The sequence below is a fragment of the Phyllostomus hastatus genome, unplaced genomic scaffold (assembly GCF_019186645.2).
Source record: "Phyllostomus hastatus isolate PE091 unplaced genomic scaffold, TTU_PhHast_1.1 phas_scaffold_1674, whole genome shotgun sequence".
Taxonomy (NCBI): Eukaryota; Metazoa; Chordata; class Mammalia; order Chiroptera; family Phyllostomidae; genus Phyllostomus; species Phyllostomus hastatus.
This window is the reverse complement of record NW_025334011.1, coordinates 20791776-20811679: the sequence shown is the minus strand read 5'-3', so window position 1 is coordinate 20811679 and position 19904 is coordinate 20791776. Positions and strand designations below refer to the sequence as shown.

Genomic DNA, 19904 nt, shown 5'->3' with positions numbered 1-19904 from the left:
AAAATGAAAAGGAATCCCCTGCATGGGGACGTCAAGTGTGATCAGAAGAGTAAGACCAGCTTTTTGGTAGGGTTCTTACTGAAGAATCTGTGTGCAGAAGCATCACTTTCATTCTAAGTGCAAGTCAATCTGCTTCTTTTAGCCATGTACACACTACTGGGCAATGCAAATGGAGCGAGCTGTGTATTTCCATTCAAGTTTGAGAACAAGTGGTATGCGGATTGCACAAGTGTTGGGTCATCGGATGGATGGCTTTGGTGTGGAACCACTGCAAATTATGACACGGATAAGCTGTATGGGTACTGCCCACTGAAATGTAAGTGCCTTTACCATCAAGAAATGTTTGGTGCATTTAGTATGGCAGTGTGGTGATAACATCTTGCATTTATCTAGAACATTTTTTCCCAAAGTTATGTCACATTTGTTATTGCATCATGGCCCACCACAAACCATTATAGATTCATTGTCCCTAGTTTATAATGGAGAAAGTCACTCATCCTAGCAGAAGACTAGAACACAAATCTCTTGACACTGGACTATATCAAATAACTCCTTTATTTTCACTAACTTCTTTTCTTCAACTTCTACTTTTACTGTCAGTTATTTTCTAAGACTTTAGGGCAAACAAATTATACTGTATATAACTCAGTATATGCTTAATACTAGAGGTAAGCATGCCATTCCCCAACCTTCAAATGATGAACCCTTATTAAACTATAGATTAAAAAATAACTTAAACAATGTCACAAGCATGTGGTTTGATGGAAAGAGACAGAGAGATATGAAAACCTCCGAATTTTGTATGAATATAATGAAAGGGGCTCCTCACTGTGATAATGAGAGTAATGATATTCTTCTTAAACTTAATTAAGAAGAGTATTTAATTTAACACAACAATGAGTCAAATGGAAGTGGGTTATTTCTATGCTTGAAGCATTTTTTAAAATGAAAATTTAAGTAGTATTGCAGAAATGCTAAGTGGTATTGCATTACATTGATGGGAAGGGGCCAGAGCATAAGAATTCTTGGTATTCTCAATATGCTCAAGAATCTATAAAGAAAAAGTGCAGCAGGTTTGGTTGGGATTCGGCGGAGGAGAGCATTGTGTTGGGAGGCACTGATGGGGCTGAAAGAGGAAAAACAAGAGTTCATTATTCTACTTTCCCTGTCACCCCACATCCTCTTCCTGCTGCCAGATACCCCTTTCCAGTTCTTCCCCCATAAGTGTCTTATCTCCTGACCTCTTGCTGCTTCAGACTTTATGGATCAGTGCAGCTCCTGGTTTCTGGTATTACCCAGAATTCTCTCCATTGCTGTCCTGTAAAGGGGAAGGTACAGAGGAAGTACACCAGATGTGGTCTGGGATGGTGGCCATCTGAGCTTAAAAACAACATTACTTAGAACTCAACTTTTGGGACCATACATCTACCCACATCCACATCATGTAAACAGCCCAATTTATAAAACTATTTTAGTTTGTCAAGTGAAAGCCAGAATTTCAAGAATCATGCTTATTTATCTGTTTTGATTTATAGTCCATAAACATCTCAGAATTTCATTTGTCAGCTCCATGTATTGTAATTATCTTCTATGTTTAGTCTCTATTCTGGGCAAAGACCAAACAATACACACAGGCTTCCCGTTCATAGTGATGCTGCTCTCTCATTCCTGGGTGAGGTAAATATATTCACCTCTCTTGTTAGCAACCTTAAAGGTTTGATTACCATGAAAAGTTTGTAGATATCAGATCTCTGTACTAGAAGGCAAAACTGAGCCATTTTTTTCCCTTAGGATAAAGCAATACTTATTTTTCAGTGATTGGGAAGTGTCTTTCTCTTTTACTGAGTAGGAATTGTATTTTATAAGTCTTGTTATTATTGAGTTTCTTAGGGGTATGGATTTCACAGCATCCTGCACCTAAGTGGTATTGATAAAGGGGTTGTGGGCTGCAGGTATGAGTTAATCAATCATTAAATGGAGGACAAATAGCCAGTCACTAATCACAAAAAGTAACCTCACCACTTAGGGTGGATATGTGTTGGAGGCATATCCTGACTGTGTTATAGAATAATCTTTAAGTCCTGTTACTTGTAATTTATATCTTCCAAATCAAATTATGTATTTTTCCTATTAAATGTAAAAGGAAAGTAATGCAGAAAACTTTAAAAAATGTTTTATTTCCAAAGAACATTTTTTAAATCAAAAGAATATTTTATAATACATATCATGCTTTTTTTAAAGGGCTTTGCAATTGTACAATCTATTTCATTCTCCTTGCTTTGTGTTCCTTTCAAAAGAACATTTTTATTTCATATTAGCCTTAAACAAACATTCAATATAGGAGGATGAGGTACCAGCTATTGACCTTGTAACACCTGATATATGTCCTTTGCATTGCTTATTGTAATGTTTTCCTTATGTTTAGACACTTATATTCAAGTATGACAAGAATGAAAAAAGAAAAAGACTCCTTTCTCTCAATTCTTCATAACTTGCAACTTTAGCTTTCAAGATCAGTTGTGCTGTTTTACTGTGAGAATTTGAACAAGCTGAGGAGCTACATAGTCAGGACACCTAGACAATCAATGACAAATCGGTTTTAATACCTTGATTTAAAAGGCAGTGTACACTTTCTCTAAATGAAGAGAAGAGTCACATTGCATGTCGTTTTTTGGTCATTTATATTCCTTTCCTCTGTTCCTGGATAAAAAACAATCCCCTCTTTTTAATATCTCATATTTTTGACATATTATATGCAAAAACTCTATGTTTCTAAAAATATTTTTTAAACCTTCTATCTTCAAACAAACCTCAAATAGTCTCATTTGAATGATCTCCTGTAGAGAAGAATCTATTTGGACATTTAAACTAATAAAGTCTCAGACCATGCTAACTTAAGTTTAATATTACTAATTCTAATTTATTTTTTAAAAAAATTTTAAAGATTTTTATTTATTTATTTTTTAGAGAGGGAAGGGAGGGAGAAAGAGAGAGAGAGAGAGAGAAACATCAATATGTGGTTGCTGGGGGCCATGGCCTGCAACCCAAGCATGTGCCCTGACTGGGAATCAAACCTGTGATGCTTTGGTTCGCAGCCCACACTCAATCCACTGAGCTACGCCAGCCAGGGCTCAAATTTATTTTTTAATATAAGTATATGTATTGATTTTATACTTAAAACATCTTGGAAATTTAGAAATTTCTGCACTGTTGTCTGAATGGAATTTTGATATACTTTTCTTCCTCTTTGATGTGCCCTGAGACCACAAGTTTCAGATCACAGTCTGTAGTATATGCATGACAAAGGTCACTTTCTTGTCAGGTTTAAAAAAGTCCCAGCAGCATAGGCTGCATGCTTTTAGAAAATGATCTAATTTCTTAGCAAATTGAATACTTCCCAGAAAACTTAAGCTGTTATATAATCCTTACTCTCTTCCTTGCAAATAAATGAAAAGATTATTATTCATATGACTTATAAGTAGAATTTTATATTATTAAAAAGACAAAAGAGAAATTCTCATGACATGAAGCTCACAATAATATTTCATTTGTTGATTCTCTTGACATAAGTAAAGTGCTATAAATAAAATTTATCTGCCTGTATTATTGGCTTTTCATAGAGTAGAATCGAGCCTATTGAATATATTGGGAATCATAAAATAACATAAGAAAAATAAGCAAAAATATTTAATTTCTATTCTGAAGGAAGAAAAACAAACAATTAGCATCTACTATTGCCAGGAGATACCTACATTGAGTGTATTCTAGAGATGAGAAAGTGAGACTCCAAAAATTAACAGATTAATTTAGTGCAAACCACTGGTGAATGACAGGGCCAAGTGCAAGTCCAGGTCGGTCAATCTGTGGAGTCCATGACCTTCCCTCTAATGCCTGTGTCTGTGGTCTAAAATGACCAAATAGAATTTGCAGGCAAAACATTCGCTTGCTGTGAGAAAACATATACTTATTCTTTCTTCTCCCTTTACTTTTTTCTAGATTAAGGAAATTGGGTAGGTATCTTTATTCTTAGTTCTTGTGATTACCTCACTTCCCAACTCACCTGATCCCAAACATGCCAATGGAAAAATAGGGAGATGATGCCCCCTTTCTTTCTTTAGGCACATGGAAGGGATTGGATGTGGGTGAGCCCTTGAAAACTTCGCCTTTTCATTTCAGGAGTGAAGAAAATCTCATAGGCACTTTAAAAATAAGTAAAAGGAGAAAAAAGGAAAAGAAATACAAGGGTTGAGGCAATAATGCTTCTAGGATTATTTAAAAAACATTGTTCACTGAAAGTCTTTTCTAAACATAACAGCCAATTCCATTTGACTTCTTTTACAGTTGAGGGCAGTGAAAGCTTATGGAAAAAAGATCCACTGACTGGCATTTTCTACCAGATAAATTCCAAATCTGCTTTAACTTGGCACCAGGCAAGGAAGAGCTGCCAGCAACAGAGTGCCGAACTCTTGAGCATCACAGAAATCCATGAGCAAACATACCTGACAGGTAATGACATGAGAAGAAAGAGTTGTAAGTAAGATCATGATTATTTGTTTTCTGTATAGCTTAGCTTAAAAGCGGACAGCACAATTGACTATAGACGTCACAATAGGAGTCAGTACCTCAGCAGATGTTATAACAAATTTGCATCTTGGAAAGACATTGGAATGGCAAATAGTCCTGGTCTCAAGAGCCAACTTTGTTCTAGCAGTTGTAACAGTCTCTAGGACCCTTGCCGGTAAGGATTCGGAGTGTTAATCTGAGCTCAGAGTAGAAGATGCCACAATTAATCAGTGATGAAATTCTTGGGCATAAAACAGGGGTATCATGCTGGTCAAATACTGAAGGTCTAACCTGAAGCCAAAGATCTTCCCTTCGCATCACAGAGTTCATGAAGATAAAATAAGATGCTGCCACCACAAGTAGAGACAAGTCAAGAGCTTCTCTGGCCCTGGCCAGTGTGGCTCACTTGGTTGGAGTGTTGTCTGGTGACCGAAAGGATTCCCGGTGACGGCGGGTTTGTTGCATGGTCCCTGTGCGTATCATCCCCAGTCTGCGTGCATATGGGATGCAAGCAATTGATGTTTCTCTCTCACATCGATGTTTCTCTCTCTTCCTTCCTTTGTTTCTAAAAGTAATGAAATAAATGTCCTCATATAAGGTTTTTTTTTTAAAGACCCACTTTGAAACTCAGTTCTTTTTGTTTCCTGTCTCTAAAATTTGCAGACACTCTAATGGTTTGCTGGTCTTATTGACACTCTTTCTACAGCATGGTGTTTGTTTCTAAAGCTTCTGTTCTTAGAGGATTGTGAAGATTAAAAGAGTTAATGTTTGCTTGAAATGAGAGTATTTGTTTTAGCTTCTGCAATCCACACTTGGGGAACAGAGAGACTAGGATCAGAAAATGAGTGTGGAGCAAAAGCATCCCCAATTCCTTGCCCTGGAGCACCCTCCTTCCCTCCATTTCACCCAGACACTGCTACTAGATTAATATGTCTCTTATACTGTGACTACCATGTTTGAAAAACCCTTAGTGACTTCTCCTTTCCTATCAAAAAATTCACAGAACACCTTTGCCTGCCATTCAATAACTGTCATCTGCCCACTGATAAAAGTTTTGAGTTCCTCACCCATGTATCATACTTTCTTGCCTCCACATCTTTCCCAAGCCCCTTCTTGTACATAGAATTTCACAAATTGTATACGATTGAAATGCAGTTATCCTTCATTTCCATCTGCGTTTCCCTTATTTGTTTACTGCTTTAGTGACAATTGTTTATATATATGTCCCACTTCCCCTGCAAGGGTGTAAATACATTAATTTGTTATTTTTATTCACCCATTCAACAAGATTGCTAGCATCTATATGTAAGGCATTTTGCTAGGTCCCAGTGACACAGTAGTGATCAAAGCAAGACATGTCCTGTCCACATGGAGCTTGAAGTCCAAGGGGGGAAAACATACAAACAAGAAAACAAACCAACACATAGACACAAATTATAGTAAGCACCATGAAGAGCACAAACTGAAGACCATGTGGTGAATGGATTACGCAGGCAAATGGATAAAAATGAGGAATTCCTTGTGCATATTTTTATCCTCACCCTCAAAGAGAGTCACATACAATCTTCCACCGGGGAGAGTCTCAGGGAATTTTGCTGACTGACGAATGATGGTGCAGTATAATCAAAATAATTATTTAGCAGTCCAGACTCATGTTTGGATAGGTGGTCAGCTTATGGCAAGAGGACAGAAAGAGTGGTAGTTCTCAAATGTGAAGTAGCTTTTTAATCACCAGAGAACTTTGTTACCATGAAGATGCCTAGGTGCAAATTTAGAGATTCTAGATCATTAGGTATGACATGGGGCCCAGGAATTTGCATATGATCCACCTCCCAGATGATTCTAGGGCAAGTGATTGGGGACCAAACTTGGCAGAACACTGCTTTAGTATGTGCTTTATCAGTGATGCCTACAAATTCCATCTGACAAGACCCTTGCAGTAGAGTGCAAGAGTAAAGAGCACTGATCGGAGTAGGTCGCCTGGGCTCCAGCACTGTGAGGCTGGGGGAACTTGGTAGGGATCACCTGAGAATTGCCTCAGTGACTCCATTTCTTAAAAAGTAGAATATGTGTCAACCAATACAAGCACGTCCCCAGCCTTACTTCATTTTCTAGGATTTCACTTTGTCCAACTCTTTTCAGATGATACTTTCATCTACTGGAACACATTTCTCCCATAAATTAGTTTTCAGTTGAACTTGATGTTGTTTATTGCATTGTATTTTTGGTGGGAAAAAATGTGACATACATTTATTTAGCACAACCTTTGAAATACGTAACTGTGTAAGAAGTATATTTCTATTCCTAGTCCATTTTTGAGGACTGAATTGTGAACTGCTCCACTGTAATGAAATAGTTCTTACAAGAGTTTAGCACCAAGCTTAACATTTATTAGTTGTCTCCTTTCTTTTTTTTTAAAGAGAAAGTTCTTTTTTTTTAAATTTTTTTAAAAAGATTTTATTTTTAAAATTTCTTTTTAGAGAGGGGGGAGATAGAGATAGAGAGAGAAACATCAATGTGAGGTTGCTGGGGGTCATGGCCTGCAACCCAGGCATGTGCCCTGACTGGGAATTGAACCTGTAGCACTTTGGTTTGCAGCCCGCACTCAATCCACTGAGCTACACCAGCCAGGGCAATTAGTTGTCTCCTTTCAGCATAGGCAGCAACTCACCACTTTTGTATAGTGGTTATTAAGGAGACTGACCATAGAAAAGCAACCCGATCTCACTGTGTGTATTCATAAACTCAGAGATGAGATTATGCCTCAGTCTGCTCAATAGCTCTCTGCTCTCTTTTGGGTGGGTTTTTTGGGTCTAATATTGGGACAAAGTGTCACAGTGATTAATATTTACAACCATGTATAAAAATAAGGAGGAGAAGAAAACAGAGAAGGAGAAGAAACTAAATTCATGTAGATGAGTAAAGGAAGAGAAAAGATGATTGAAGACAGTCCTGGTATTACTGTGTGCACACGCATGAGAGAAGAATCTGTCAGAGATAACAGCGTTTCAATTGGCTTTTTTTTTTTAGGGGAATTTGTTTTTGAGTTGTGTTATCTTGACTCAGGAGTTTTACTGTTTTCTGGCTTTCTGGAATCCCCAGGACAGAACTCAGGTTACTTTTTAACTCTTCCCCAGTTACACAGAGGAAAGCAGGGACTAGGGCAGGACCGCAGCTCTGCCCAGCTCCAGCCTCATTTCCTGGTTCCCTGCTCCCTATCAGGTTCCGGAGGCAGGAAATGCTTCCCTAATCGCCGAGGGCTATTGTTGTGTCTCTTGGGAGGGCAAACAATCCCCAAGAGACTCAGAGGCTGAGTTTCCCTCAGATTCTTATTTAAATCTTATCAAAGTCTCCAGAATTTTAGTCAGCATATTTCTAATATTTCCGCTTTTCTCTAAGTCAACAGTGTCATGTATTAGGGGGGAAAAAGTCTAATGAGGAATTTAAAAAATAAAACAGAATTTTGATTTTTTGGAGGAAAGATGTTCATGATATTTGGGATTTCTTGGGATATATCAGGGAAAAAAATCTAGAAAACCATGGTGTGAATGGGGATTATGGTCTACTCCATGTTGGGAAACATGACACTAAAATGAAAAAAAGAAAAGCATACACGAGTACTTACTCATGCTTTTAAGGTAAAGCTTCTTTTATATGAGGATTGTGGAGTAAACATCATTTTTTAAAAAATGTGTAAGCCTGGTTTATGACTCTGAGATCAAATTACCTGTCATTTATTGAACAGCTGCCATGTATGAGACCTTGGCTCACACGCATCTTCTAAATAACATTATTGTCCTCACTTTATAGGTGAGATAACAGACTAGGAATAAGAAATTAGAAACTTGCCTAATGCATGTTCAGAAAATAGCTGAATTGGAATTCAGTGCTGTCTTCTCAGTCATTTTGCCTGGTCTCACAAACAAAAAGTAAGCAAGGACCTGGGGGTTCCCAAAGCACTAAGTGGAATCCTTAGTAAAGACAATCCACAGCTCCTTGCTCTGGGGAATTCACTCTGAACCGGCCATCTGCTTTCACAGTATCTGCAGGGCTGGCTGCTTCTGCCCAAGCAGCCCATTTGTCTACCACCCATTGCCATTTCTCATCCTTACTTCTGTTTCCAGCTTCAAAATTGCTGGCATGCTGTACTTAATTCTCAATTCCTGAATCAGATTTGTAACTACATATGTGCAGAACTGAAATAAGATATAGGAAGTGAAATTTGGCTTGTTGCTCTGATTGTTTTGCCCCTTTCCTTTGGTGCTGGTAGGAAAACAAATTGCACCTCAACAGAGAACAAAAATTACCAGAGTAATATTGGACATTAATGCATCCTCTGTTATAATGAAGTTCAAAAGTAGGTATATAACCATTTCAAATAATACATGCAGAAAAATTAAGAAGTACAATGTTAGGCATGCACAATCAATGCTTTCTATAGTGATGTTATAGAAAAATATTATAGTAAAAAAACTTGATCTCATAAAATTATAAAAGCACTTCACAGGAAAAATTGTGGCTGATGCTCTGCTTTAAGGAATACATTTGACACAAAGTCTGAATTTTTTTCTAAATCCCAATCTTTGCCAACCTGACTTCCACACAGAATAATAATAATAATGGCAGTAGCTTACATTTGTTGTGCACGTACTATGTGTCAGGTCCTATTGTGATAATTAATGTAATTCTTCAAAACAAGCCTAGGAGTACCTACAGCAGATGAGGAATGTGAAAAGATAGCTGTTTCCCTTAAAGAGCTCTTAATTCTGAATTTAATTTCACTTTCTTTTCTGAGTGTGACTTTTGTTTCTGTTTTTGCTTTCACTGTGCAGGATTAACCAGTACCTTGACTTCAGGACTGTGGATCGGACTGAACAGTCTGAGTGTGAACAGCGGGTGGCAGTGGAGCGAGGGCAGTCCATTCCGATACCTGAACTGGCTCCCAGGTAAACTGGCTCCCAGGTAGGGCAGAGCTTGTCTGGGGCTGAGTTCCTCTAAACGTAATTTTTCTCAATACCACGGGGACCTTCATCATCTCACATGTGGACCTCAAAGAGAAGAGTCGGAGCACTGTCAAATACAGTCCATTTCTCACCTTGATTTGAAATCCGCCAGCCAGATTTGAATAAATTAAAACATAAGGTTATGCCAGCTTCCCAGGATGAGGGTTTGTCAGGCAGGATTATCACACAAATCAATACAGGTCTCTGTTACAGTATAGATTTTCAGAATATCCTTGATTTGCTAGGTATAAAACAATTGGGAATAACCAAGCCTTCCACAGCTTTGTTATTTTCTGGAAGACAGAATTCTCTACATCGTCATAACATTCTGGTAACAGAACAAAAAAGGAGACTAAATAATTATTCCACGTATTTGGCAATTATTCAGAGAAAACAAAAAGGCCAATGATGACAAAAAATTTTCATCTTATTCACCATTACCAACCAGTGTTAGTAACTACTTGAGGCACTCAACTGAGTAAGGCTCTGAACCCCCCGCCCCCGCCCCCATACCAATCTGGGTTTGTTAAGAAAGAGTGCAAAGAAAATGAGTGATGTCTGCCCTGTCCATGGGAAAGGAATAGCCTGTAAGTCACATCCTCATGTACCAGCTCTGTTATGGAAAACACCGATGTGGTGTTTTCCCCTATGGTGAGATTTGTTTTTTAAGCCATTGAATGGTTTTTGCATTTGGTTTATATAACCAAGCTCTCCATTTTTTTACATTAGTAATGTATGCTGTTAAAAAAAGAAAAACCTCAGTAAAATAATATTCAGAATAGATGCCAAAATATGAGGGGGGTTTCTAGAGACTATCTTTTGGTTTACACTGATGAGATTTTACTATGCAATATCACCTTCAGTGCGTGGTGGCTGCAGCACTGCCACTGGAGTCTTACCGCTGCATCAGCTCTGTTTTTCTCTGGCACATGGGTCATAAACATCGCTGTGAAAGAGTGTAAGATGTCCTTTTTTACAGGTGAGGATTTCGTTTATCTGCCTACTCACTAAGTCACATTAAACTGGAGAATACCCGTTGGGGTCAATGAGATCCCTAGACAACAATAATCATTTATGAGGGGATGAGTTTGTTCTTTTTTGTTGCTTAATTATTGTACAATATTAAGCAAGGCAGGTCACTTTATTTATTACTCTTTTGGGGAGTGATGATTGTAATATTTAATCACTTGCATTCTAAGAGCTCAGTGAGAAAATTTGAAAGTTAACTTCAGTGAAGGTGAGACATGAAATTGGGATATTAATAAGAAAGAAAAAGAAATGACCTTCCTTAATAAATCCAATTCCTGAGAAGTAAGTACAATTTGAATCACCTTATAAAATAGTAGGAGAGTCTTCAAACTAAAATTAGAAACCTGAGATATATTAGCACTTGCTATTGTGTAAATGTTCAATCAAGCACTCAATTGAGTACTTATTAACAAGTAACACATTTATTTAAATATATTCCCATTTGAAGTGAGGATATTTGACACAAATGATGTGGGAGTGTGAATCAAGTATATGTGTGACTCTGGTAACCAGTGAAAAACAACTAGTTGATATGTTAAAGTTGGCAGTCATATGGTATTGTTAAATAAATGTATAACATCATTAATTAGTTAATATATTAATAACCAATAGTGATTAAATTTATTGTTTCTTGAAAGTTTCTTTCTAGTATTGACACTGACACCTTATCCGTCAGTTCAGTTACATCATGAGTTTGGCCACAATATCAACACATTTTAAAAACATACGCATCTTTGCACTAACAGATTTTTTCTTTGTATGCTATTCAAGCAACTTTCGAAAACATTTGACAAAGGTTTTCTGGAGCAGGTAACTTGCCTCCCATCTTACAGGAAGGGAGGGTGAGGTCCAGGTGCAGGCTATAGGCACATCAAAAGTCACGAAGCAGTCATTAACACAATGTGGCTCATTCCCCCTGTCTTCAGGTGTGACATGGAACTAGCGTATATCTAATATGTTAGCAAAGGTGACTTTATCTGTTTTTTTAATATTTCCCATAAAAAACGGGGTGAGTGGTTAGCTCTCAAAAACATCTTTCGTAGGCTGAGTTGAAAACCTTGAGCCGTAGTTCCAGGTGCACTTAATCAGTCTTCCCTCCCCACGTTGCTGCTTCCAGTGTCCCTTCCCTGTTCTCCTGCCATCGTCTTTCTTTCCTGTCTCTTTCTAATTGGAGAACGTTTTCCCATCTCCAAAAACTCCCTGGTCTGGCCCTCACAGTTAGCTTGACTTGGTTTTCTTGGTAGGTATCAACAACGTTTAATAGGGCAACGTTAAACATCACATGCTGTTTGGTTAGGTGCCTCTTTGCTATACATAACAACCCAGTGTGGTGATTTTTCAGATTTTAAGGTCTAGCTTTATCATTTGATATTGTGAAAAAAAGTTATTTCAAAGAAGTAGACCTGTATAATCAAAATTGTAGGTGTTGGAATGATCCAACAACAATAAAGCAGTTACCCAACGTGGCTTTTGCTCTGTAGTCAGTAAATATTTACTTCTGAATGTGTAGCAAAAGACAGAATGGGGACCCATTAAACCCAGAGGATGAAGATGTGAGCCTGAGGGGGCTATCTGCTTGTAACACCTATAACAGTTCCACTTAATTTTTTTCTTTCCCCCAAAGGAAGTCCATCAGCAGAACCTGGGACTAGCTGTGTGTCACTAAATCCTGGGAAGAATGCTAAGTGGGAAAATCTGAAATGTGCTCAGAGACTAGGCTACATTTGTAAAAAGGGCAACACAACTTTGAATAACTTTGTTATTCCTTCAGGTAAGTGATCTATTTGATCTGCAGTGTATAAGATATGATAATTTAAAGATAAAGTTATAGCACAGTCATAACTGTATGAAATGACAGGCTTGGTGCATAATTTATGGAGTAAGCTTAATGATATTTCTACAAAATTTCTTTTTGTTGGTTACTGCTCCTGGTCACTGCCATTTCTTGAGTGTGGTGTGGTGTTCACACATGTGCAAAGCTTTTCACAGGACATCAGTAAAAATTTTATCCCTACAGTAGCCCTATGAAGTACATACTATTATTCTCACATTCTAGATGAAGACAAAAATGTTCAAAGGCTATGTAAAACCTGCATATTTGACAAACTTATATGACAAACTTAAGAAATACATATCTGAAAGAGAGTGTTTGTATGTCCTCTCTATTTAGGGTCTGTCTGGGCTCTAATGCTGTACACTGAAGTCTTCACAGAAATGGAATAAAACATCCCAAAAGTAGTAACTGAAATTTATATGTAGGCTAGACCCAAGAAAAGAATTCAATTATGCTCTCTATTATAATTTTACAGAAGAATCAATCTACTTAGGCAAGACTGCATTCTTTCTACAAATCAGCAAAAAGCAAACAAACTACATTTATTTTCACTATCAGATATTTTTGGAGACACACTTACTACTTTAAAGAAATTGATGGCCCTGACTAGTGTGGCTCAGTACATTGGGTGTCATCCTGCAAACCTAAAGGTCGCAGTTTTGATTCCCAGTCAGGGCAAATGCTTGGGTTGCAGGCAAGGTGCCTGGTTGGGGGCTTGTGAGAGGGAACCAATTGATGTTTGTCTTGCACATCAGTGTTTCTCTCCCTCTCTTTCTCCCTGCTATCCCCTCTCTCTGAAAATAAATGAATAAAAAATTAAAAAAAAAAGAAATTTATGTATGTATGTACGTATGTATACACACACACACACACACACACACACACACACACACACATGTCTATATATTGTGCTCAGGAGATCTGATAATGTGTCATCCTTAACTTTTTCTCCCTGAATTTTAAAAGCAATTTCATTTATTTTAAAATATGACTGACATGGCTAGAAAGCCAAAAAGCACAAATGATAGATAATAATATTTTGTTTCAACCTCTTCCCACTCCCAGATCTCCTCCCTGAATAACTGTTTCTGGATGTATATCCCTACCTATTTATTCTCTGAATGTATAAGCAAATACATTTACAATTATTTTTATCTGCTTCATACCAATAGAAGCATACCATATATGTATTCTTGACTTTTTTCACTTAATAATTTTGGACACCATTCTGTATAGCACATAAATAATTTCTGTGTAAATTTTTATGACTGCACAATAGCCATCCCAGAGAGAGAGCATTATGTATTTATTTGAAAAGTCCCCTATTAATGGACCTTTAGTTTACTTCCAATTTTTATTATTACAAACAACCCTAAAGTGAATAACTTTATGCACATGTTGTTTTGTACATGTGAAAATTCCTAGAAGTGAAGTTGCTGGATTAAAGTGTAGCTGTGTTTGCAACTTTAGTGGGTGGAGATCTGGCCAAGCTGTCCAATGGATGCAGATGAGGGTCCCGGTTATTGGGTTTGATCATGCTTTACAGGGTCACCATTACGCCTGTGGCCTGCCTCAGGGAGACCTCAATCATTCTTGTATTTTATCTCCCCTATTGTTCCCATGGGAGAAATAGTGTCATTCTTGGAATTGCCACTTTGGGAAAGAGGAGAATGGTTGTTTTATAGTTTTCCTGGCACAGGGAGCAGAATTCTGTCACTTGGTCTTGTTACTTAGTCTCTCAGTTTTAGGTTCCTTATCTATGAAATGGGAATATTGATGCCCGTTGTGGACATTTGTTCATATTCCCAAACACTTACTGAATTATTCTTATCTCTCTGCTATTCCTCATCTTATGTCACTTGCCAACCTTCCATTCCCTTTGGTTTTTGAACTTCTATATACTCTTCCTGGATTAGTCATTCTATCTTATGTATAAAGTCAAATAAATCAGATCTTGGAAATGCATATCAGAGGTCAAATTACTCAGCACACATGACTGGTGACACCACCCCTTGGGCAAAAATTCCACCTTGGACCCTGTTGGTCTTTGCAGCATTTCCCTCTTTGGCTGTAACTCCTGGGTCCCTAGAGCTGCACTGTCCAGTTTAATAGCCTCTTAACTGCATGGCCACCGAGCACGTGAATGTGGCTAGTTCTGCTGAAAGTGTAAAATACATACCAGACTTCCAAGACTTTGCATGCAAAAAAAAAGTAAAATACCTCATTATTTATTTTTTGATCAATCACATGCTAAAATGAATATTTTAGATAAATTGGGTTAAATAAAATAGATTACTAAAATTTACCTGTTTCTTTTTACTTTTTTTTAACACTAGGGATTTATAATTGTGTATGTGGTCACATAGCATACCGATTGGCAGGTCTGCTCTAGAGGGACATGGCGTCCTTGGTGTTGCCCCCTGGCACTCTCCTTCATGGCTTCTTTTCATGTTTTCAAGTATTTTAAAAGTTCACCTGCTTAGGTTTAGAAGTCCTGAGCATCTGCTGACATTATTTTCAGCTCCCAAGAAGCAAAACTCAAATATCCCACCAGAGGGCTCCAGAGCTATATGAACAATTCTTCGGTAACTACTGGATGCATGCAAACGTAAATTGCGTTGAGAGAATTATGAAAATATTGTAATTTTTTATTACAATAATGCAGTGTTTGGTCATTAGAACTACCTATTTACTGGAATGACTACTATGCGCAGAATCCTGGGCTTAATTAAACAGTGTGTTGCAGGTCGTCAGAACCTTTAAGAGAAAATGAGACTAATATCTTAAACACATATCAGTGGTGCCCTATTTAGAACATTTACTAAGGCAGCACATTTACAAACACTTAATATCAAATTTCAATGTATAAGCCAGCATTCGTTTGGTAACATAATCCCTCTCTAAGCAAAGTATGATGCTAAATTGCTATTTGAAATATCGGTAAAATGGTAATTATAAATTACTGTAGAACTTCAGTTCCTTTCTTGACCAACATTCACTACACTCATACCATGCGCTAGGCCCTATTCCAGTTCTAGGCATATGGGGATGAATACAGTGAGTCTCTGCCTTCTGAGGTCATTACCTCCCCCAGTTTATTACCATTATATTGTTGTAATGTATAATGAAGATTATGAAATTTGATGATAACTATTAGTAGCAATAATTAGAATATTGGCCACTATTCCTAATTTGATTAAATGGTCAATATGTGGCATTAGTAATTTACAGTCATGTTATCTCAAATGTTTCCTAGTTTAGAGCATAGTGAGAATAGGTAGTTTAGTATTAGTATTTGTGTTACTGTTATTAGAAATGACTTGCATATCTGGATACTTTGGTTCATGTGCTGTGACTTGCCCAATACGACTTGTGGCAATTTCAGGTTTTGCCTGAAAGACTTCTGAACCTCATCCCTGTGATAACACGACATCACATGTCATGTCAGCTTTTGGCAGTAAGTCACTGGTAGTGGGTTGGTTTGGAGGCTCAGGGGGCTCCCTCATTCTGCTGAGGTTTCAAGAGCTTCTCTGCTCTAACCCCATTCTATTCCCTGTTGCAACACCTCTTTCTCATGCCTGCCCAGTAGTCTTGCCCCTCCTCTGAGGGATGACTGGATCCCTGACAACCATAGAAGGGAGATAAATTAAAATCTTTTAAGCAATGCATTATATGTCAAATCTTTTGTGCCTCCAGCATTGACATAACATGTTTAGTACAGGTTTGCTGATGACAAAACACAGATAAAACCAGACAGTCTACTGTATCTTCATGTTGTCTGTTTTAAGTACAGTTTTTCTGAAGAAGAGATTTCTCATTTAGCTGTATTTTAAAATGAAAGATGCATTCACATACTTTCTAGTCTAAAAGCAAACACAATGTAGTCTTTTGCGAATGCTAGGAAGTAAAAAATAATCTTACTTTTATTTGCCCATAATGATGAACTCTTTTTCATATAGAGCAGTAGAAAATGCGGTTACAATTAAAAACCAAAAAACCTCCCTTTTAAATGATTTCCAAACTCTTTTTTTTTCTAGAAAGTGATGTGCCTACTAACTGCCCACATCAGTGGTGGCCATATGCAGGTAACTGTTACAAGATTCACAGAGAGGAAAAGAAAATCCAAACCGATGCCGTGGTTGCATGTAGGAAGGAAGGCGGTAACCTCGCCAGTATCCACACCATCGAGGAGTTGGACTTCATCATCTCCCAGCTGGGTTATGGTAAGAATGCATGAGTAACATGCTTGACTGGAGTCTGCCCCACCTGCTGCTCATGTCCAGAAAGTTTAATCATCAACATTAAGTGTAATAAATTCAAATTAATAATTCAATTATCAATTTAATAAATTTAATAAATATATATATCATTCCTAAAATGTAAAAATGGTATAATATTTTAAAGAAGCTTTATCACTAAGCTAATTTATTTTTCTTTTAATATGTAATGCATTCTGGATATTTTTTAAAATGTTACTTTTGTATATATAGTCTATTCAGAGCAGCTACCTTAAACTTGTCATCAGTATTTCATTTTATTTTGTGGTTATTTGTGTGTGTGTGTGTGTGTGTGTGTGTGTGTGTGTGTGTTATTTTAAAGCTATATTTTATTTCACAAGAAGTATGAAGCATTTCACACTTGGGATTTTTATTTTTTATTAAGCTAACTAATCCTTCTAGCATGTTGATTGGTGAAAGAAATGGTATATTTTATTGGTATAGTTAGATGTTGGCCTCAATTTTTTAAAGAAATTTATATGTCCATTTTAGATACGTCATTTAAGAAGTGTATAGAAAACAGAGTAACTTAAATGATGTAACATTTTCAAAAATTGAAAAAAGTTTGTGCAAGAAATGTGGGTAGAATGAGTTGGGAATGCTGATATGAAGAGAAAGGTGAGGAAGAAGCTGATGACAATGAGCCCTCCTTGGTACTTGCTGATTAAATGGTTATCATTTTCTGCTTCCACTGATGAGACTTTTGAAGAGCTGCAGCTGCTCATTTCCAGCAAACAAAACAAGAGGAAACGGAAGGTTGTGACGATGGGGGCTGCTTCCTGACACTGACTGACAATTGACAGGTGTTGGGGGAGGGGACAGGAAAAGCAATTGACAAGTAGAACAATAGAATAGTGTCAGAGAAAGAGTTAAAAGATCCCCAAACACTATTAACTCCTGGCACCTGTGCCAAATGGAATCCTTTGCCCTCTGCTTTCCTCGTTGAGCTTAGTAGTGGTGATAATAGACTGTGCAGCCTCTAAATGATTTTTTCATTATTCTGTATTTACCTGGATGATAATAATGTAATCAAAACTGATGCACCCGAGTAATATCATGACATATAAGTTATGATACTTATAACAAGAAATAAAATTTGCAAATGAATCTGTGGAAAACAGTTTAGTTAAGATTGTGCAGGGGTATATGGAGGGAAGATAAATGTCTTCTTTATTCTGCAAAAAATAAAGTAAAGATGCTACAGCAGTAGTGTGCAAATTTTGCTGTATTTTATTCAATAGGATATAAAATTAGGAGAATGTTATATGTTTATTGCTATAGTTATTTTGGGAAGTTAGGTGACAACATTTGCTTTTGTCCAATTTGAATTCGTAAGTTTTCACCAAGGAAACCTGTTCTCCTTTACTATTGAAAAAGATTTCTTTAAAACAATGAAAGTAATATTGATAAAAGTATAGTTAAAAATTAAAAGAATTGTTTCTAAATCAAAAGCCTAGGAAACCTTTTGTAGCTAGTCGAAATATCTTTTATGTCAACCATGGAAAGGTAGTAGATGAATGGGGACCTGTACACATAAATTATGACTCCATCAATTAAGGCAGCTTCTGTAACCGATTTATAAAAATCAGCCTAACAACTTTACAGTTACTGCTTATACATTTTTAGGGATCAAGATTGTGTTTTGGAATTGCCAATGCTAGAGGAGAAGAACAGTTTAGTGTGAAAAATGTTTATAGAAAACTCTTAATACTTTACTGTAAGTGTGGGACTGGGGAGTTAGGTTTTCATCAGTCTTGAAACTAAACCCCTAGGAGATGGGTACATGAGGTCATCCTGAAGCCTGTATTGGCTGCCCAAAAAGATTATGATCTGCTAAATTCAGTGACAGGAAAAGGGATCATCCTGGCGACTGTCAGTCACGTTCTGGGGTGCTGGAAACATCTGCAGGGGCTGGCACTGGGCCAGCCAGAGACTTCTCCAAAAGCAAGGCTGAGTGACAACTCGAGGAGGAAGAGGCTGAACTGTTAGGGAAATGCCTATGCAGCGTGGCATTTTTCTCATTTTCTACTACACAAAATCATCTTTAAAATCCCTTGGCAGGTAATTCTATTTTAAAGAACATAAATCAAGCATTCATGATGGAATTCACAGTAGTACAATTAAATAGATATTGAACTGTGTATTCTTTCATTTTTTACGATTTGGAGTTGTATGTTTTTAGCCATAAAATCCCAGGCCTTCAACATTGTCCCATTTTAGTTAGGATATTTAGAATTTCAGAAGTATAACTACTGATAAAATCAATAATGAAAGTTATAGAATTTTAAAATGAAACAATCACACTTTGTATATAGATCTGATTGTTTTTGTTTTAACCTTTATTTGCTATTTGGGTTCTTTCGGTGTTTAATGGTGAAAATAATTCCAGATTCATTTATATTTATAGACTAATACACAGGTGCCAAAGGTTGGGCCACAGCCCAGCCTCTCGGTTTATGCGTCTTTTCACTGTGTAGCTAGATCATTTTTACTCGATGGCAACACAATCAGTAAAATAAAAGTCGTTTTTTATATTTATTATTTTGTTACATAGATAATATTTAATAGTAGTCAACCAGATTTACATATAAGTAAGTGCTGTATTTCCAATGTGATGAGTGAGGTTGGTATGGTAAGTTATTTACAACAACAACAACAACAAAAGCTTCATAAGATAGAGGGTAATGATAGACTCATCTCAATTTCATTTTTGCATATCTCAGGAGATATAATTTGCAGTAGCACAGCAAAAGAATATAGTCGTATTCACAGTGGAAAGAGTACATTACACAATTAAAGTAAAATAGACAATATAAAGTGTAGCTCACATCTCAGGCTATAGCATGTAGGCCAGGCTAACACTCAAGAGGATGGTCCTTTATGATAGTTGCAGTGTCAATAGACTAGAACTGCTATTGAGAGCAAAGGGCCTTCCTTTCTTGATAACCTCCTGATCTTTGGAATGGAAACTTTCTGTGAGTTACTCCTGTGTCTTCTTGTGTAGAGCCAAACGATGAGCTATGGATTGGCTTAAATGACAAGAAGATTCAGATGCTCTTTGAATGGAATGATGAGACCCCAGTAACATTTACCAAATGGCTTCGCGGAGAACCGAGCCACGAAAACAACAGGCAGGACGATTGTGTCGTGATGAAAGGCAAGGTGAGGGGTCATGAATGACTGACATCTAGCAAAAGC

General features: G+C 37.2%; 1 protein-coding gene across 1 annotated transcript in view; it reads left to right on the top strand.

Annotated features, from left to right (window-relative positions):
- MRC1 (mannose receptor C-type 1) overlaps window positions 1-19904 on the top strand; it is a 79074-nt gene that overhangs the window by 14919 nt on the left and 44251 nt on the right. Inside the window, exons 3-8 of the mRNA XM_045857981.1 lie at window positions 143-316; window positions 4342-4506; window positions 9396-9509; window positions 12220-12366; window positions 16467-16652; window positions 19711-19868. Of these exons, the coding sequence (XP_045713937.1) occupies window positions 143-316; window positions 4342-4506; window positions 9396-9509; window positions 12220-12366; window positions 16467-16652; window positions 19711-19868 (944 nt within the window). The remainder of the gene's footprint in view (window positions 1-142; window positions 317-4341; window positions 4507-9395; window positions 9510-12219; window positions 12367-16466; window positions 16653-19710; window positions 19869-19904) is intronic.